This window comes from Cololabis saira, chromosome 5 (genome assembly GCF_033807715.1).
Source record: "Cololabis saira isolate AMF1-May2022 chromosome 5, fColSai1.1, whole genome shotgun sequence".
Taxonomy (NCBI): Eukaryota; Metazoa; Chordata; class Actinopteri; order Beloniformes; family Belonidae; genus Cololabis; species Cololabis saira.
In genome coordinates, this window is record NC_084591.1 from 42,818,504 (window position 1) to 42,840,465 (window position 21,962).

The 21,962-nt window shown below is 39.8% G+C and overlaps 1 protein-coding gene across 1 annotated transcript; it reads right to left on the reverse strand.

Annotated features, from left to right (window-relative positions):
- Nucleotides 1-808: 808 nt before the first annotated feature.
- On the reverse strand, nt 809-15,073 carry LOC133444425 (troponin I, fast skeletal muscle-like). The gene is made up of 7 exons (XM_061722207.1): nt 14,988-15,073; nt 7,201-7,236; nt 6,898-6,934; nt 5,781-5,909; nt 5,517-5,606; nt 2,601-2,777; nt 809-1,697 (listed from the first exon to the last, which is right to left on the reverse strand). Exons 2-7 carry the CDS (start codon nt 7,209-7,211, stop codon nt 1,617-1,619), a joined length of 525 nt encoding a protein of 174 aa, XP_061578191.1. The 5' UTR covers nt 7,212-7,236; nt 14,988-15,073; the 3' UTR covers nt 809-1,616.
- Nucleotides 15,074-21,962: the final 6,889 nt, after the last annotated feature.

Genomic DNA, 21,962 nt, shown 5'->3' on the forward strand with positions numbered 1-21,962 from the left:
ATCTTAAATTCACCTGGCCACAGATCAAATGTGTCAGCTGATATAAATTATCATAATTTCCAATTCTGTAATAATTTGTTCTAGAACAGGGGTCGGCAACCCAAAATGTTGAAAGAGCCATTTTGGACCGAAAACACAAAAAACAAATATTTCTGGAGCCGCAAAAAATGAAAAGTCTTGTATAAGCCTTAGAATCAAGGCAACACATGCTGCATGTTTCTATATTAGTTATAACTGGGGGAAGATTTTTATTTTTCATTATGCACTTCGAAAAAAAAGAGAAAAAGTCACAATTTCAAGAAAAAAGTCGAGATGAATGTTGAAGTACAATCTCGGGAAAAGAGTCGAAATGTTGAGAAAAAAGTCAAAATGTCGAGACTAAAAAGGAAAGGATAAAAGGAAGAAAAAGAGGAAAAAAAGAAGAAAAGAAGAAAAAAGAGAAAAGAGAAAAAAAATGAAAAAAAAGAATAGAAGAAAAAAAAGGAAAAAAGAAAAAGAGGAAAAAAGAGAAAAGAAGAGAAAAAAATTTAAAAAAGGAAAAAAAAGGAAAAAAAAGGTAATTTTCTCCAGGAGCCACTAGGGCGGCGCTAAAGAGCCAATTGCGGGTCTAGAGCCGCGGGTTGCCGACCCCTGATCTAGAATAATAACTTACAGTTCCATGTGAATGTTCTAACAAGCCAGAGAAGCTCACTGAACTCAGTTCAAAAATCAATTCAGTTCCAAACGTCAACGTTTTTCTACGGAGCTGTGGGAATAACAAGGGTTTTCCAATCCCGAAACATTATAAACAAGATGAACATAAAGCTTCTGTATTTAATGTAACAGCGAAAAGTGACAAGATTACATCACATGTTTAATCATCATAAAAATGAAGGAGCACGGTGACACTAAAGACAGAATTATTGTCTTTTTTGCAACGCTGGCCTTTACTGAAGGTTAACTGTTCAGTCATGCAAGACACACAGCGTTTCTGCTGTTACAAATAATACCACTACTCTGAGAATGATCTTATGTTAATCAGTGATTAATCAATGCTTAGATAAATGAAGCTGATGATTTTTTTCCTCGTAGTGGATAACATTAATTCCATCATGAAAACAAAGGAACTTACTAAAACCTTTTGGTAACCCAGCAAACCAAAAATGGTACTTTAATTTTGTACAATTCATCCTTCATTCTTATCACTGACACTTACAGGAAGTTACCAAGTACCAGTCAAATGTTTGGGCATACATGTCAATTCACTTGGAATGGGTATGTAAAAACTTCTGACTGGTACTGTAAACCAGTATTTTCTTTCAAAAGTAGTAGTTTAGTAGTAGGATATGCTCTTCATTTACTACAGTCTACAATACAGCAGTAATACATCATTTTCAATGTCCAATTCAGGCAAAAACAGAAGGCAGTTAAAGTTTGACTGAAAAATTTCTCCAAAGGAACGTGTCCAAAATCTACAGATGTCTAAATTCAGCTTTATATCCTGTGTCTGGATTTTAAAAATACCCAATGTTGCAAGTAAAATGGGTTTTATTTGACTTTGGAGAAAAACTCTTCAGTTGTAAAGACACTAAAACTGAAAGTTCCTCTGGAGACAAACAATCTGGCACTGGTCAAGTTTAACTATCGAACATCTTCTTCCTATCAGACTTGTCTTCGATGTTCTTACGCCAGTCGCCCACATCACGCAGTTGCTTGTCCTAAAAACACAAATGAAAATATTTTTAGCTCACATTAATAATGACATAAATGAATAAACGTGGCACACAGACACACACATGTATATGCAGTACTCGAGTTATAAAAAAAAAATCAGGGGGGATGGTGGATTTTATCATATGGGGACAGATAATTTGTGCTGATTACAAATAATATAATACATTACAAATAATAGCACTGACCAAAACACCTGCAGAAATACTGCAGGAATGACATAGCAGCAGTTAAATGCAGCCTTCTGTAAGCTTTAAATATCCACTGGGCTTACATCAAATACATCAAAACACAACAATAAAAAACACTTTTCTGAACTTATCAATATGACTCTGTCCTTCACAGGATAAGTAAAATGGATCACTGCAAAAACTCACAATCTTAACAAGAATATTTGTCTTATTTCTAGTTAAAATGTCTGATTTTAGTAAAAAAATCTCATTACACTTAAAACAAGACTCATCACTGGAAAAAACAACAATTTTCACCTGTTTCAAATAGATTTTCACTTAAAATAAGTAGAAAAATCTGCCAGTGGAACAAGATTTTTTTGCTTGTAATAAGAAGATAAATCTTGTCCCTATGGCAGATTTTCCTACTTATTTCAAGTGAAAATTTACTTGAAACAGGTGAAAATTGTCAAATAAGTTATTTTTCTGGTGTTATTTTTCTGGTGATGACTCTAAATGTTGAAATAGCAGTAAAACCACATTCATTGATGAAATGACATAAGGGATGGAAAGGGGGGATGGCAGTTTTACAGGGGGGATGATTTTGACCGTTTTTATTTCAGGGGGGATGCCATCCCCCCTCATCCCCCCTCAACTCCAGTACTGCACATATGTATTGAATGTGAGACTGAAAACCTGCTGAACCCTGGACCAGCTCACCTCCTCTTTGACCTCCTTCTTGACCTGCTTCAGGTTGGCCCTCAGGTCCATGTTGACGGTGTGTTTGGAGCCCAGCAGAGCCTTCAGCATGGCATCAGCAGACATGCGCACCTTCTTCAGTCGGGGTCTCTTGAACTTTCCTCTCAGGTCCACAATCTTTATGTTGAGGTCCCTGACCTTTGAGGGGATTTAAAACAGAAGGAAAATCATTATACAGGAAACGTTTCAGTATTATACAGATATGACATTACACTATGACATCAGAAATGACATGATATCAGCTGACATGTGGCTCTTATGAAAGAATGTAACAATATGCTCAGCATGGGATTATAACTACGCTTCAAATTCTCCAGGAAAGTCTTCCTTTTTTTGCCATTCTTTATGTTGTCAAAAACATCCAGATGATTGTGGTAATAAAGATAATAAATTCCACAGGTCTAATCGTTTCACTGTTTTGGATTTATGTTCCAGTTTTATTTAGAAAACCCTTGTGTTTAAGTTTTGTCTTGATTTCCCTTGTTCCCATCTGCCCTCATTGTACCTGTCTCGTCAAGTCCTCTGTGTATATCTTGGCCGTATCTGAAATCGCATACTAACGTACTACATGCTACATACTGCATCAATACTGCCTACTAAATGAACGATTCAGTACGCTGCTCCAGCGGACCGTTCACACAGCAGTAGCAGCCAGGTATCCCAGAATGCATTTTGCACCAAAACGACAGCGGAAGCCGAGAGCTAAAGGCTGTTTTAATTTCCGCTGTAGCACTGTTAATATGCCACTTTATTAAGTTTTAATATTTTTTCAGGCGTAAAAGTAATCGTTAAAGGGGCTGACACACCAAGCCGAAAATCGGCCGTCGGGCCGTCGGTGAGCGTCGGTGCTCGTCTGTCGGGTTAGTTTCCCCGGTGTGTCCCGCGGTCGGGAGCTTTTCAGCCGATTCAACATGTTGAATCGGCGTCGGCCGTCGGTCAAACAGCTCACTCTGTGATTGGCTGTTCCCAGAATTTCCCAGAATGCTTTTCGTCGTCATTTGCGGACTGAATAAAAGAAAAAACATTTCTAGCGAGAAATAAATATTTTACTTTCATAATATTCACTCAGTGAATGTACATAATCACTCGCTTGTCTTTTTCAAACCGCGCCAGAATAAAGGCTGATTTATGGTTCTGCGTTACACCAACGCAGAACCTACGGCGTAGGTTACGCGGCGACGCACGCCGTACGCCGTACCCTACGCCGTACCCTACGCCGTAGGCTCTGCGTCGATTTAACGTGGAACCATAAATCAGCTCCGGAGCCGGCAGGCAGAAAATCCCGAAATTTTCCGAGCAAATTTCTTAACAGGCGTAGCTACAACTGTTAGATTTCATCTATTAAACCAACATTTATCTTCCTAAATGATTTATTTCAGCCAGCAGTAATTCTACACAGAGTTTTGTTTGTCTGTTTTGATCAGATCTGTTCTGGTCAGAGTTTTGTTTGTCTGCACATGTGTTTTCTCAATAAAGCTTTGAAAAAAAAAGCGCTGTCCTCCTCCTTGAGCCCCTGAATACAGACTACCGCTGCCTGCTGGTATGGAGGGGAATTACCTCTCACGCATGCGCAGAACGTACGTGCTAGTTCGCCGTCGGGTGTCGTATTTGCGGTGTGTCTAGTGAGCCCGACAGAGCCTGACACAGCCCGACACAGCCGACGCGAGCCGACACAGCAGTCGGCAGAGAGCGGGGGAAGTCGGGTTGGTGTGTCAAGGCCTTAAGATCCCCAACCTGGGCTCAGTTTATGTAAATAACGCCTGTTAAGAAATTTGCTGGGATGTTTTCCGGGATCAGAAGAGCCGCCGGCCCCGGGAGCAGCAGCAGCTCACGGCAGGGGGGACAGACGTGATCGCCGGGTCAACCTACGCCGTCGTCCCGGGGAGAAACCTGCAGCTCTGTGGAGAATTACCGCTGGTTGAAATAATTCATTTAGGAAGATAAATGTTGGTTTAATGGATGAAATCTAACAGTTGTAGCTGCCACATTAGTTTGTCTGAATATAAAGTGAAGCTTCATGTTTTTACTGGAGCCCCAGAAGCAGCTGCTGCTGCTCTGTCTGTACATCAGAGCCGTCACAATTTTAATAAATGTATCAAAATGAACGTATCAGTCTATTGAATTTAATTTTATTTTATTAAGCTACATATGTTTGGGTTTTTATTTAGTGCACCTCTACGTACTTGGTATAAAACATAATAAAAATGAAAATAATATCACGCGCACAGTACAGTACTGATGACAGCAAAATTGTGCTGTCTGGTCGCTGCTGTTTTATATTGCAATTATGTTTTCTCAATAAAGCGTGTAAAAAAAAAAAAAAAAAATTGTGCTGTCCGGTCCAGGGCGCATTGCATTCTGGGACATAGTAGGCGAGGTAGACTGGACTGATGCATGCTGTGGATTCTTTCCAAATCAGTATGACATCCGGGTATTTTTCGCATACTGCAGATTTTGCTTTTGTTCACATACTGCATACTACATACTACATTTTGGCAAAATACGTACGTACTAGTAGTACAGTATGCGATTTCGGATACGGCCCTTGTCTTGTCTTTCGCTTAGTCCAGGCTGATCTGTACTGTTCTCACCGCCATGGTCCCCAACCTCTTTTAGTTTTTTGTCAAGTTTAGGCTCTTGGTTATTTTGTAATTCCTGCTCAGCAGTGCTTTAAATTTAAATAAATCAAGTTTTTCTTGGAACTCCTGCTGCCTCTGTCTCCTGCATCTGGGTCCTACTGTACATACCCAAGCCGTGACAAATTCTCAGTGAGTTATAAGCGTATTTACATCAAAGTAATCAATCATAAAAACGATAACTCATATAGTATAGCGATTGTTTAAATCTGGGAGTGGGTCATGGAGATGATAATCTCACCTCATTCAGCACCATGTTCAGCTTAAACTCAGTGCAGTATCTCTCCTCTTCACTAACTCCCACATCCTCATGAAGCTTCTTGACAAGTTCCTAAAGACAAAACAGCATTATTTATACACACGTATATATATATATATATATATATATATATATATATATATATATATATATATATATATATATATATATATATATATATATATATATATGCATGCATATGCATATACATGTGCCCATTTTTTTATAGTCTGCATTGTTTCTCACCACCAGCTCCTCCTTGGAGTGTGGCAGCTCCAGAGGAGGACATTTATCCGCCAGGAACTTCTCACGCTCTCCAGACTTTGTTCCAGCTTCAGCCTCCAGCAAAGTATTTGCAACCACCAGCATACAACTCTGAAGATTGACATGAACTCATTAAACAAAATTGCAGAATCGCAAAAACAAAAGACAAAAAACTCAATGCAAAGAGGACATCCAAAGTCAACAATGAGTTCATCTCTGGGTAAAATGTAGTAAATGCAACTAAATAAGTTGGGGTGGCAGTGATTCCGGTGGTAGAGCAGGTCGCCCAGTGATCAAAGGGTTGCCGGTTCCAATGATGTGTTGATGTGTTCTCTTTTTCTCCCTTCACCTAAAAATCCTTTTTGCAATTAAATAATAGATGTCTTTGATAATTATTTCCATTTCTTTTCTTATTTGCAGTTATTGCTCATCATTTAATTTTTACAGGAATCAAATTCCTTCAATTCATTCCAAACGAACCCAGATATCAACTAATTCTTACAATAACCTCATTACTCAACAAGAATGGTAACATAATGTAACAGTTAGTGCTGTCAAGTGATTAAAAACATTGAGCGATTAATTAGGATCTGTAAATAATTAATCTACAGTGTGGACTGGCCATTGTTTTTTTCCGCCCCTAACAACTCAGCACAAACACAGATTTCATAATAAAGGCAACTCGGTTAGAGATAAAAAAATAGATTCAATGATTACAGAAAATAACATGCTAAATATGCCTGTAATTAATTAATAGCTATTAACACGCTAACTTGACACTCCTAGTAACAGTTCCCCACTATTTGTGTAAAGAGTCGTTTAAGCTTGTTTTGTTGAAATTCAGTCCCCCAGACTTTATTCAGCCAGCTGAGTCACAAACAAGATCTCAGAAATATGATTTGAGACTTCACACAGAGTTTCACAAATCTGAAGACCTGAAAATGTATATAATAACTACACGTCATAAATAGCTTTGATGACTGATCTTTTACTTGATATGTGTCACATAAAACCAGCATAAAACCAGCTACTTGGGCAAGAAAAGTGAAGTATAGGACGTCGTTGTGTTTTTTTGAGTATGGGACATAAGAATTCTTACCTTCAGAGTATGCTTACGCCTTGCTGATAGTCTTTTTCTGTAGACAGGAACACAAAAATGTAAATCAGACTGGAAGTAATAATATGCTTTATTTTAATTTCTTATTGATTTGTAATATTTGAATACTGATGAGCATTACACTACAGTGCTATACCATACCCACTGTAACATTTCCCACAGAATGAAACCCTTCCCTGACAATAAAATCACTCATTACAACATAAGAAAGTATTTTAACACACTTAAACACAATCTTGCTGAACAGAGAGAGAACTAATGATACATAATTAACAATTTACTTACTCATCAGCCATGTTTGCTGCAGGATCCTGATATTATCTGATCGAAAAAAAACAAAACAAGACTGATGTAAAAAATACAGCTGTTATCCGTTTGTGTTTATGGTATTGGGGGATTGGAGCACTAAATGCACCCATCTAGAAAAATGTATCAACTACTGTACCAAAGGAAATGTGTTTATTACCCACATGGTTGTTATACATTGCATTTTGAATATATTTTGTTAGGTTATATTGGATTAATCCATCCATCCATCCATCCATCCATCCATCCATCCATCCCTCCCTCCCTCCCTCCCTCCCTCCCTCCCTCCCTCCATCCATCCATCCATCCATCCATCCATCCTTCCATCCATCCATTGACTTTCACTAAGGAGCTGGCGTGCCTAACCAGACAGGCCATTCCTAAATACAAATTTATGCACGTTTCAAAACATTTGTTCATCAGAGTGATCAAACTATCAATAGATTGAAAGTCCTTCGAAAATAGTGTCAGTCTTTATGGTTTTCTGTACTCCTGCACCCTTGTGTTCATCAGCATCATATCGCTGTATGAACATTCCAGTTTCACTTTAAAGGTAAATGACACCATGGCTCAAATGAATGAATGACAGGCAGGCAGACTAACTAAAATGCAAAAATAAAATTGGTGGACTTTTAGTTTCTTTCTATTGCATGTAAAAAGAATAAATGCGCATTGTCTTGCACATTGAGTCTGGAAGTTTGAGTGGATTGACCTAATTCTCACCAGATTCAATACTTTCTTTGACAATAGTGATGAATTGCAAAAAATGCAGAAGGTTTGTGATGATGTCTACAGCTGCCCCATCCTTTAAAACCTAATTCCAGGGTGCTAAAATAGAAAACTATCACTAGATCATATTGATTCATCACATAGTTACAAGTAAAATGCTAAACTTTACTTATATTCTGATATACTTAATTTTTAAAGTCACATATCCTCATGCCTGCTTTCTTTGTCTGAGGTAAAGTTGTTATCTACTGATACAGAGATTACTTTACATATTTAATTTTAGCTCTTTCATAAGACATCGTGTTAATTCCAGGAAAATTCATTGAGCTGAACCGTGTAACCCCTTTCTGCGTTAATCCTGTAAAGAAAAATACAGCTGCTTTGCCAGCATTGCTTAAAGAATACAACAGGTGCACAACTTGCAGAGAAATCTCAGCTGCTGGATGGATTAGAATTAAATTAGATTCAGTCACATCCTGATCCATCACACAGGCTCATTAACTTTATTACTTTTCTGACCTTCTCTTGTACCACTAGTCACCGATCACAATTTGGACTTGCAAACACCGCACAGGACACATTTGAAACTGCTCACAATGGTCACATAGTTCAGTTTATTCTGTAGACTAGTACATTCTGTCCGTCTGCTGTTAACAAGAGTGTTAACAAAACATTTGTTTGTGTGCCATGCTAACAAATGTTTAAGGTACTGGACAGTTTAGCATTTTGAAATATTACTGGTAAATTGAAGGACGTTAACATACAGATAAAGAACTCCAAACAGGAATACATTTTCTATAAAACATTATCACATTCCGTAAAGCTTTATATTGAGTCTTTGGTTGTCATTCGCTTTTGGAACTGGAAGTGGATCTATATTTCAACAAGAAGTTAGCGCTTGAAAGTGCTTATTCAAACCTAATTGCATAAAAATACTTCACTATCACTCATAATCTTCACTTACTGAATTATTTTTTTTAGTTATTCTGAGAAATCCCATGAAGCAGGTTTTCCTACCACTAGAAACATGTTATTAACCTGTTAACCCCTAGGGATTTTGAAGGTGAATTTCGCTAAACAGGCCTATCCAAATTTAATCAACAATATCTCCACAATTATAAGGGCAATATGCATAATCTTGGTCTCAATGGATAGCTAAGACCTCCCAGCATACATTTCCAGTGTCAGAAAAATTGTCAATGTTCACATGCTTGAGCAAATTGTGATAAAGCAAAGGCAAAAAATTAAATTTTTATCGTCTAATTTTGTTTTAGTTTGCACCATGCTAGCAATGCATATAATTATAAAGACACCACTGCCTGGATTCAGCAACCCCTTGACTACAACTGTACCAAGTTACATGAGAATAGCTTATAGAACATAGATTTTATAAGGTTTTAGTGTGGATAATACCAGACTGACTCTCTATTTGGCCACTTGGATACTGTGCCAAAATGTGTTTTTTACCTTTTTGAAGGGAATATGGCTATAAAATACTTGATGATTTGATGATACATGATTTAGTAAATGTAAAATCTCTATCCAAACATCCCTGAGCTCTGTGCGGGTCTCTCGCTGGGTGTCGCTCTACGCTCTGTGCAACTGTGCGTCACTGATCCAAGATGGCTGCCACGCTCCAGAGTTTACGCTCAACGGTAGAGGCCTGATGGATGAATTCTCGTTCAAGTGTAATTTCTCGTTTGAAAGCTTGCGACATGTAAAAAAAAGCCACGAGAAGTCAACAAAATGGATAGGATATGGATATGGCAAGATTTGAAATGACGAAGCATGAAGCAGTTTCACTACTATGAAGGACTAAGCCGTGAATTCTGGTCAAAGAATGGTGTGGATAGACTGAACATGACAACGAAACGGTAAGGAGATAAAATATACTGCTTTTGGTGGGAATAGCTTTGGGATTTGCTGACACATTACTGTGTGATGAACATGCAGACTCGTAGAATTAAACGATAAAATCTTAAACTGGATCCTGAACTAGACAGGAAGGCAGTGAAGGGTAGCAATAATCCAGTCCTCCACTCTCTCCTCAAAAATCACAGCAAGAGTTCTCACAGATTGCTTACAGTACTCAGAAAATAGGCCAATTACACTGTCATGACCATCTAAAATGTCAGATTGACCAAAAACCATGAATTAGTCTAATACTTGTTCAAATTGAGGACATTTATTTCCAACCAAGAGTGTACTTCCTTAAGGCAGTTCAGCAAAAATTGAATAGACTCATGACTTTTTATCTGTATGCAGAGTTATATTTGCAAATCATCAGCAAAACAGTGAAAAGCAAGGTCATGCTTTTGAAAAATTGGGCCCAAGGGAAGCATATACAAAAATAAAATAACTGGGCCCTAAATGGTGCCTTGTGATACCCCACAGTTAAGTGGGGATGCGACTGAGGAAAACTGTCCAAAATAGACAGAGAAACTCCTGTCTGCCAAATATAACTGGAACCGGCTTAGAACTGTGCCATGTTTTAGTTGTGAAAATAAAATACCATGATCTACTGTGTCGAAGGCAGCAGTGAGATCCAACTCTAGAACAGCAGATGACCACGATCAGCAGACAGAAGCAGGTCAATAAACACTCTTAGCTGCACTGTTTTTGTGCTATGAAACAGCTAAAAACCAGACTGGAATTCCTCCATAATGCCATTGAGGTCAAGGTATGACTGCCGTTGTTTACAAACTAATTCCCTAGAAAGCCAAGAGGGAATACTGGAAGGACAGTTACCTGCAGAAGCCCTCAGGTGCTTAAAAAATATACGGTAGTTAGAGAGGAGAGAGAAACCTGCTGAAGATGCTCCAAGACCAAAGGACAAGTAGGAACACAACTAAGTATCCAATAGAGAAGAAGAGGGAGGAGACCTGATAGGAGCAATCTTGTTTATACAAAAATGCAAGAAATCTCTCACAAACTATCTTTGAAGGCACAACATGGTCTGAGTCGCGTGGATTCATTAGAGTTAAAAACTTAAAGGGGACCTATTATGAAAAACAGGTTTTTCTTGCTTTAACATATATAAAGTGGTCTCCCCTCAGCCTGCCAACTCAGAGAAGGAGGAAAGCAACCAAATTCTGCAGTGTCTGTACAGCCGCCCGGATGAGCCGTCCAGTGTGATGTGACTTCTACTAGCCGTTCAGATTCTGCTCCCGTTGTTACGTAACGACGGGCGCGATTTCCATAGGTTGGCCTCCGATGCGTGAAACCACGCCCACAACTAACTCCGCCGGCCGGAGCTTCCGCCATTTTTTCGTAGCGGTGTATCGCGTCATTCAGGCAGCCAATCAGCACAGAGCCTCATTATCATAGCCCCGCCCACTCAGAATCCCACATAGATAAGGTTTCTTCCCTCCTAAAGGGGAGTTTTTCCTTGCCACTGTTTGGCTTAAGGTTTTTCTCCCACTAGGGGAGTTTTTACCTGCCATTGTTTATGTAATAACTGCTCGGGGGTTTATGTTTATGTTTATGGTCATGTTCTGGGTATGGGTCTCTGGAAAGCGTCTAGAGACAACTCTGTTGTATTAGATGCTATATAAATAAAATTGAATTGAATTGAATTGAATAGATAATGAGGTTAGAGAATGGGAGGATAAAGACATGGCTCAGAGGCTGAATTTCTAATTTATTTAGCAAAAACAATCAAAGGCTTGTTTTTAAGACATTCAAGGCCTGTTTAAAATAGGTATTAGATGCCATAATAGGTCCCCTTTAAAGAGGAACAGAATGTGTGTTTTTGCAGCTTTTGCAGTTCTTTGTACTCTAGTAAACTCTTCTAAGAATCTATAAAAGAGATTTGAACATTATCTTTTTTGTATTTTCTTTCAGCGCGTCTGCAGACATGTCATTGAAGTTTCCCTCGATCAGGGCTCTGTCGTGGCCCTGCAGTCCCCCCCTCTACATCTGTTCATATAAACATCTCTGTAACACCAACTACCCATGGATCAGTAATATGTGTTAGCTCTCCAACAGATAATGACTACTGATAAATCTTGTCTTATGTACCATTGACAATATATCTGTGCTTCTTCTCTCTCTGTTCTTCATTTTCTCTTTCCTATCTTCCTTTTCCTGCTTTAACCGGCTGGTCTTCAGCAGGAAGCTCCCCCTTATGATCTACTGTAGGTTCTGATCAAGGTTTCTTCCCTCTTCCCTCTTTCTTGCCACTGTTTGGCTTAAGATTTTTCTCCTCCGAGGGGAGTTTTTACCTGCTCTTGTTTGTGTAATAATTGCTCTAGAGACAATTTTTATTCTGATAGATGCTATATAGATAGATGAGAAATTGAATTTAATGCTGGTCCCACCCTGAATAAATGGAAAGGTTGTGTCAGGACACGATTAGTAACTGTGGTCAGCCAACAAAGGGGAAAAAATGCTAAAAGGATAAAAAAAAAATCCAGGCCAATCTCAGACCACAGCTCTGTCTTGAAAGAAGCACAGAGGAACACTTGTCAATCTAAGTTCAGCATGAAGGTTAAGTTACTTTTGGGACTGTGTAGGATTTGTTTGGTCTATTGCTGTCCCTCTCTCATTTTCTGTCATAACATTCTTGAGTCTCTTAGTCACTTCTGCCGTGATGTAAACTGCGTCTCTGTGAGCTAGTTTCATCTTGCTTAGGAGTGACACATTGCCAAAAAGCAATAAGCAGGTGTTGCAAGAGACGACTGAGACGGGGGTCCAAACAAGTTTTTTTTGCCAATAATATGAGAGACCATGTGAGCTAGATTACACATCGTAAAGATGATGAAATATTCCCTCAAATAAAAGTATTTCAACATGAAAGAATGCTTTTTGTTCTGCTTTAACACTCAATACTGATGACTCATAAGCTTTTGTCCAAGACTGTCCCTATGGTATCACAAAGTAAAACAGCTTTAGATTAGTACAACAGCAGACTATGTTTATAGTCTCTGAGCTAACAATAATAGTTAATAAAAGGATTGAACTAGACTGAATTGAACTGTCTTTATATAACTGGGCCTCATTTAAACGTTTCTTCCTCCGTGTAAAATGTAAATTATGGCTTGACTTTGTTTTTTCAACATAAAAAGCAAAACTATCTACACAAAACGATGTAGCCATAAGTGAGTAGGTAGAGTCAGTTATTCTCTGACCGGCAGAAGACAACAAACACCATGCCAAGTCTGGATAAGGTCAAAAGGACATTATATTAGTGCAAAACCATTGACTTTATCTCTAGACTACAGCACCCCTTATAGCAGTACCCTAGAGACACGTCCAGAGGTCCTTTGGGGCGGGATAGTTGCTGCCTGAGGTGTTTGAAATGTTTAGGAGTTGTGATGAAGCTCTGGATTAAGTCTCTATTCCTGGACCCACAGCTGTTCCTAACGTCTTATGGAAAAGAAAAAAAAATGACAGCAGGCTCGTCTTAAAAGAAAGGATACGTGACAACCAGTGCAGGCATCCCAAAACACATAGCTGGCCCTGGAACAAATGGCATTCATCTGTAAAACAGGATGAGGGAGTGTATCACTGCGACACTGCCTTTTAGGAAACTTGAAACTCTCTGGAGATGCAATAATATCTGCGAGGATAAATGTAGACCCTGATTTTTATCTCAAATAAGTATTGGGGTTTATTAAGGGGTAGGATTGTCTCTGCGGGAAGGACTGAAAGATTCACGGTAACCGGACACCGCAGAACATTTCTAATGCCACCAAGACATTAGAGCACATCACTAAAATAACTGGTCGCCCAAGCAGACTTTAAAAGCACATTCACTTCATCTGCTCAACCTCAAGTACACAAGAAGCACTTTGATCCATGCAGAAAGGGATTACGGATTATTCATTTTTATTTACCAAAAAGTAACCTTAAAGCTAAATTAAATCTAAACTAAATCGGTTTAAAGAAAAAAGTTTGATAAAAAAAAGAAAAAAGGTAAGCCTGAATGTGCAACATTTAAGTAAATATTAAATTAACTGGGATTGATCTAATTCTGAAAATTTAAAACCATAAGCAAAAAAAAAATACATTTTATTATAAATGTAGTGTGGGAAATAAATTACATAAGAAGAAACATAACCTTCACGTTTTTTTTTGTTTGTTTTAAGCGCCTGAAAGAATAAAGCCAGGTTATTGCACAAAACATTAAAAAGCTAATAAGAAAACTGAAAGGCATAGGCAAATAAATCAGCTGTAAAACATATTGTTATTGTAGTAGTGTATGAAAGTAAACCTTTCTTCGTGCTTATCTATTAAGTGAGAGAAAAGGTTTACAAGAGAAAACCAAGACACTATCAAAATGGCAGAGAAAGAGCTCTTACTTTGACCAGGCAAAGTTGTTTTATCACAGAAACACAGACTGAGTCCTATGTACCAAATCTCTTTCCCCTTATGCAGAAGTTTAAGGGAAAACAAGTGTGGTGTTTGTGGATGTGTTTAAAGTGAACACTACAGACGGAGACTGGCATCTGTAGCAGATCAGGCCAGGTTTCCTTCTGAACACTCCCTTCCTAGGTGCTGACAGGAAGATAAACACTGATGGATTGAGTTTCAGGCTCATGCCTTGTAGTGGTTTTGGCTTTCAGGGTGCCTCATCATCAGATTGTACGTTACTGGTTCGCCAAACCAGCACACTGAAGGACTATACTTGAAATGTGTCAAGATGGAAACTACTTCTACATAGAGACACATAAACTGCTCTTATTTATCTTATTTATGCTCTTATTTATGCATCATTAACAATTACTTTCACTATGAGTCTCAACAGGGTCTTAATGATTACCAAATGTCAGCAGCTGCCAGTCACTGTCTACATTATTTGTTAATGGTCACTTGTTTACACATATTTTGTTAAGGAACATTTTATGAGAAAACATAAAATGTTATGGCATACTTTTATCTGAACAAACACACGCGCACACACACACACACACATACTAATTATATGTGATTGATAGATTTATCTCAGCTGTCATGCAAGCGACTGACAGATAACATGTTTTATCACTACTCAACATATTAAGACAATATCAAATTGACTTGGAAAGAGCTCTTACTTTGACAGGCAGAGTTGTAAGTCACAGAGACGAAGTGCGAGTCCTAGTCAGACGGTGTGTAAAGAAGGTATATATTGCAATCACAGATAGCTCCTTAAATCCTCTGGTTTCTCTTTATGGAAGTGGATTACTCAACAAACCAATGAGCTGGCAAGGTCATGAAATACAGTACACTGTCATCTGCTCCCTTCCTCAGCTTGCCTTATTATAAATAACCCACCCTTTAAGATTGTTATCTATTCTAAATTGTGACATTCTAACAAACAAAATTCAGGAAATGTAGAAAACATAATTTGTGCAACATACAAATACTATAAGAAGTCTCTCAAATAATCAATATTCAGCAAGAACTAGGTGTAAATTAAAATCTAAAAACAGGGAGAACATATTCTTTCCTGTAATTGCTTTTAAAGATTATATTTAGACAGCATGTATGATGGAAGCAAAATGTCTCAAACAAAACAAAATAAAAACATTGAAAAGATATATGGGGCATCTTGGAAATGTAAGGTCAAATACCGTAGATTCCAATGATAAACGTTTGTGATTCCCCACACACAGTATTGTTCTGAGTAGTGGATGGTACGCCTACTGTCCCTAACTGCCGCCCTATAGGTGAGCCTGGGTGGGCCATTGTCCTGGTGGCTAATGGAGAGCTCTTGGGCCTAAACATGCCATGCTCCATTTGAAGAGAGATGTAGAGGAGGCAGACCTGTCCTTCACTCCCTGCTGTAGTCTCCATGCGTTATTTCAGTTATGTTTAAGCTATTCCTTTCATTTACTCATCTACCACACCATGTCCCACACGTCCACACTTACACCACTGATTTACTGACTCCCCACCTCATAGGATCCTTATGGTCTTTGGGTTTGTTATTTCAGTTCATCATTTAAAGGAGCTTGAGGCCGGATTGTGGCAGGATTTATGAAAAAAATCCGTATACATTTTAAGTTTTCTAGTAATAATGTCAGATGAAGCGTTCCAAACCCAAAAGAATGAGCCCTCTAGTGTATCTCTCCTTTGCCTTGAACAGGCTGTGTGCTGCAAAATGTGCTGCAATTCGGTCCCCGAATTTCCCGCGCTGGGCTGCGGATGTGACGTCACATGACGCTGCATGTGCGTTCTCCCCGTTCTCCCGTGCCGGCTTCACTGTTGGCTGCAGTACCCCCAACGGCCGTCGTGGTGAAGGGTGGCGCTAGAGAGTCTCATTTCTTAAAAAGAGCCTCAAGCTCCTTTAAGTTCCTTCTATTAGGGTTATATTTTAATAAATATATACAGTATTCTTTAATCTCACCGTTTCCTGCTCCTGATGTTTTGCATAGCTTGAGCCAGTTATGACAAATGGGGGCTCTTCAAGGATATGAGTTTTACATTTTAAAATTTTGAATTTTAGGCCCCGTGTAGCAAAAACGGTGGTGTTTTCATGCGTTTTGGCCGTTCGTTTACACAAAAACGAAGCTCAAACTCACCAAAAACGATCATTTCTGAAAACTCTGGCCAAAGTGGAGATTTGCAAAACCTCCGTCTTCACGTTTGCTTGTAAACAGAGAGAAACTGACATTTAGGCTTCAGAACGTCACATTATGCGACAGAAACGTCACCAGCGTCATGTGTGCCACCTGTGTTTACAGTTTGTTTGGCCATCGTCAATATTTTCTTGTATCTTACCTGTTTTATATTCTAAAGTCACACTTAAAAGTAACTCCAATCTGTCACTCCAAACAGAAGACTCTCGTTCATCTTGGAAGTAACTGGAAGTTACTCGTCTCATTTGTTGAAGTTTTTTTCCAGGATTCTGATTGGCTAGCATGACTTTATCTTCTCGTTACACTGCTCCCTGTAGGTTTGGCTGCTCATAGCACCTTAAAAGCTTATTTATGCGATTTGTGTAAATGATGGTATTTTTTAAAACGTAGAGGGGGAAATATGCGTTTTTGTAAATACCTGGCTATGTGTAAACGTGGCCTTAGTTTAAATTTGAGTTAAGTTCTAGTAGCGGGCTACTAGAGCCTATTGTTTGTTGTGCACAGACCTTGTGTAAATTGGGAGTTTTCCTCATGATTTACATGGTAGCTTTCAACCAATCAGAAGCGTGGTTGGGGCGCCTGGCTCGGGATTCCCTTTTTTGTCTTTTGTGACACGGATTTCCAATTGTTTGGCGACGCGTGCAATGTTTTGTTTGGTTTTCCGTTGCCATTATTATAACTTTTATTATTCATTGTTTGTTTCCCATTGTGCGCAGAGTTAATTAGATGGATAAGTTTGATGACACATCAATGGTAATTTGAGTATTTAAACAAATATGGAAGCTACTGCTTGTTTGTCCTATGTCAGCTTTCGTGGATTTATTCTTTTTTTTGGTAGTGTTGGGGGAACAAAGCAGTGGCAGTTGTCTCGGGAGCACAGTACGTGGCTGACAGCAGGATTTTCAAATAGTTGCGTTGTCTCCAGTATGTAGTCAGTGCATAATTACCCCCGCCGAACGCCATGAAGAGCTAGGGTTGAGATAAAGATTTGGTTCGGCCAATCTTTTTTTTTTTTTATAAGCAGTTAAATGTTTCACAGTCTGCCAGATTTGAGCGTGTCTGTGCTACAAGCACTCTCCAGCCCACTGTCTTCTTCTATCTCTGGCAAACCCTGACCTGGACCATTTTCTGATTCCTGCCTAATCAAGTTGGATGAGTTTAATTAAACGCATCTGGACTCCAATGAAGGAGCAGAACATTCTCAAGGAGGATTAGAACAAATGGACAGCATGCAAGTTAAATATGCGTCACAGCAAAGGGTCTGAATACTTATGACCATGTGATATTTCAGTTTTTCCTTTTTTAATAAATTTACAAAACTAAATTTACTAAATTGGCTTTTTTTTTCTGTCAAGATGGGGTTGCTGAGTGTACATTCATGAGAAATAAAATTAACTTTTTTGATTTTACCAAATGGCTGCAATTAAACAAAGAGGGAAACATTTAAAGGGGTCTGAATACTTTCCCTACCCAATGTAGTGTCTGCTAACTTGCCTACAGGACCATTAATTGGTCTACAATGTTCGAAAAATCATCTCTTAAAATCTCTGAGTCAGGCTTGTAAAACTTCTTTGGTCGAGTCACCTCGGTGCGCGACAACGCACGGTATTCAAAATAGAGAATGAAAAATATCACAATCAGATTTCTTCTTACAACCAATTATGCCACAAAAGTTTCAAAAAGGGTGATTTATTTAATCAAACAAACAAAAAGCGCTGCTGAGCAGGGTTAAACAAACAAACAGAAAAAAAACCAGACCTGAAACACAGAAGGAGGAAACAGTACGGACCAGTACGGAGCAAGTAGAAAACAAGACCAGATACAGTATACCCAGTAGGGTTAATGAGACACAGGTGCAGACAATCAGAGCAGATGGGACACAGGGAAGTCAAGACAGAACTCAAACACAAAGACACGGGCTTCAGAATAAAACAGGAACTATCAAAACCATAACACACACCCTCTTTTCTGTACCCAAAGTCACAACCAAACACAGTGAAGCAGCGTTCAGCTTTTATGCTCCTGGCCTGTCAAACAAACTCCCACAATGCATCAGGGCTGCTGAAACTCCATCCATCCCCATCCATCCATTATCTATACCCGCTTTATCCTTCGGGGGTCTGCTGGAGCCTATCCCAGCTACTTTCAGGCAAGAGGCAGGGTTACACCCCTGACAGGTCACCAGTCCATCGCAGGGCCACATACATACAAACAACCAGACACACTCGCATCTACGGGCAATTTAGAATCATCAATTAACCTACTATGCATGTTTTTGGACTGTGGGAGGAAGCCGGAGTACCCGGAGGGAACCCACACAAGCACGGGGAGAACATACAAACTCAAACATGTTGTCTTCAGTCAGGTCTCACAGTTCCTTCATGACAAATGCCTGTATGATCCACATCAGTCTGGCTACAGGCAGGGCCACTCAACTGAAACTGCCCTTCTGTCAGTTACTGAGTCACTACGGGCTGCCAGATCTGCTGGTCTATCCTCAGTCCTCATACTTCTTGACCTTTCCGCTGCCTTTGACATGTTCAACCACCACATCCCCCTCTCCACACTCTCAAAGCTTGGCACTTCAGGATCTGTCCTGTGGTTCAAGTCTTACCTCACAGGAAGATCCTTCAGTGTCATGGCAAGGACTAGTGTCCAGATCACATGAGTTGGCAACAGGGGTCCCACAGGGATCGGTGCTTGGCCCTCTTCTCTTTTCACTAAACACCTATTCATTAGATGAAATCATCAGCTCTTATGGCTTCTCCTACCACTGCTATGCTGATGACATCCAGCTCTTTCCTTCCAACCTCGCAACACTGCCGTCTCAATGCAAATATCGGCCTGTCTTTCTGATATCTCTGCATAGATGAAGGACCGCCACATTCAGCTTAATCTGTCCAAGACTGAGCTTATTGTCTGTCCAGCCAGTCACTCTCTACCTCCTCAGATAAGTCTGCAGCTGGATTCCACCACAGTTGTGCCCACGTCTTCTGCCAGGAATCTTGGTGTCATATTAGACAGCCAGCTGACCTTTAAGGACCATGTCGTCTCGGTTTCCCGGTCTTGCCGATTCGCTCTTTACAACATCAGGAAAATCCGACTCTACCTGACAGAACATACGGCACAGCTCTGGGTTCAGGCTCTGGTCATGTCACGCATTGACTACTGTAATTCCTTGTTGGTCGGCCTCCTTGCTGCTCAGTTAAACATCTGCAGATGATCCAGAATGCAACAGCACGTCTGGTCTTTAACCAACCCAAGAGAGCTCATGTCACTCCGCTGGATATCTCCCTGCACTGGCTTCCAGTTGCAGCATCAAGTTCAAAGCTTCTGGCTTACCAAACAATTACCCAACGGCTCCTCAATACCTTCACTCCTTCATCCAGAGCTACACTCCCTCTCCACAGCTCCGCTCAGCCAGTGAAAGACGCCTGGTGCTTCCACCACAACGTGGCGTGAAATCAGTCAATAGACTCTTCTCCTCCAATGTTCCCCGATGGTGGAATGTCTTACCAAACTCTGTCTGATCTACAGGGTCTGTACCTACTTTTAAGAGCAAGCTAAAGACTCAGCTCTTTAAGTTGCACTTCTCCATCTAGTAAACTTCTCTGCTCATCAGAATTAGTTAGAAAATGTGTCCATCTCTTTGCAGGACTCACCACTGAGTAAGCACTTATGACAAGATGATTGCATGATGGTGTCTTTTTAGACGTAGCTTTCTTGTACAAAGGGACTGTTGAGTTGGGCGGACAAAAAATAAAAAAAATAATTGTAGCACTGAAATGGCAGCACCTGTGTCCACAGCAGTCTGACCAGCACTTATCCAGCTGTACCCTCCTATGTGATGTCTTGCTTGTGTTGTTGGGTCCGATGTAAGTCTATGGAGCTAGAACAGTCTCATAATTCACAAATGCACACACCGATCCACAAATGCACAGGACAAAATTCACAAATGCACAGACCGATTCACAAATGCACAGAGCAATTCACACGTGCGTAGGACAAGATACACAAATGTATTTTTGATGCACACACAAATATGAATGAATGAATGAATGAATGAATGAATGAATGAATGAATGAATGAATGAATGAATGAATGAATGAAAAACTTTATTTCGAACATGCTCAAAAAAAAAAAAAAAAAAATATATATATAACCTGATTTACAAACTTTCTTTTTTGTCTGTGAACTGCGCTGGATTTGTGTTTGACTTTTTAGACTCCCCTGACGTGACTCGATCCACAAATGCGTTTTTCTTAAACACGGAAGGATCTGCAACCAATCAGATGTCTTCCTTTGTTTCAGCCAATCATAAGAGCGCATCCCACGAGGGGGACGACTTACTCGTAAAATAACCAATCAGATTAAAGGGGCGGATACACTTGTTGTTTGAGCCTGCGTTCACGCCATTCGTTTAGAAAAGTGATTCAATATTTCGAGTTGGTGGAGTAAAGATAAATAAACAAGACAGCAACACGGGATAGAGAGATCACTGCTCTACTTGTGATCTCGGTAAAGAAAACAGCACGATCTGAGATGGTTTGTCGGGCCGTTCAACCAGAGCCATCGGGAGACTGGAGCTCGTTCGTCCTGCCGATGCAGGTAATTGATGATGAGAAACAGCGGAGATATTTATGTATTTGCTCCGTTTGGTTTGACTACGTGTTACATGGGATTGTCCCGCTGATTCAGCTCAGAACCAGACAGACGCAGCAGAGAGCTGATGTTACCTGACGGGGATGAGCTGCAGCGGCCAGGTGGAGCAGCACACGCATGTCGTCACAAGATTAATTTACCGAAATATCAGGAGCAAAGTCGGTATCGGTCGACTGATAACTGAAGAACCTCTGTATCCAGCTCAGATGATTGATGATCGGTGGGTAAACCCCCCACCAGAACCATCACCGCTGCATCTTCCGACGAGCACGACTGGGACTTGGGACTGTTCTGATCTGCCACCGCTGTTTTGACACGTTTGTCTCTGTGCAGCAGCGACATGGATCAGAAATGTGAGGATAACAGCTGCTTGTTTCCGACCTCCGCGTCTGGTCACTTGTGGTCAGCTGGTCTGACCGGGACCAGCGCCACTAGTGCCCAGAGTGAGAACTGCAGGTCACGTTCTGAACAGAAAAGTATATTCGCCCCCGTCATTTCACGACAAAATGATTGAAGAGCATACTTTCAGTTGTTTGACATTTAAAGGTTCATATTCAACTGGCTCTAATAGGATCAATACATACATCAAAATATCATAATGCAGAAAACCTTTTTTCTGAGAGTGATTGACAATTCATCTATAAATTAACTATAGATTTTTAAGGAATGAACATAAGCCATCCTAGCAAATCACTTGCTCTTTAGGAATTTTGTTTTGGACTATGATGATGTATAGTTGCACAAATAAATAAATTGGACTTTACGGCCTTTTCTTATGTTGTGTA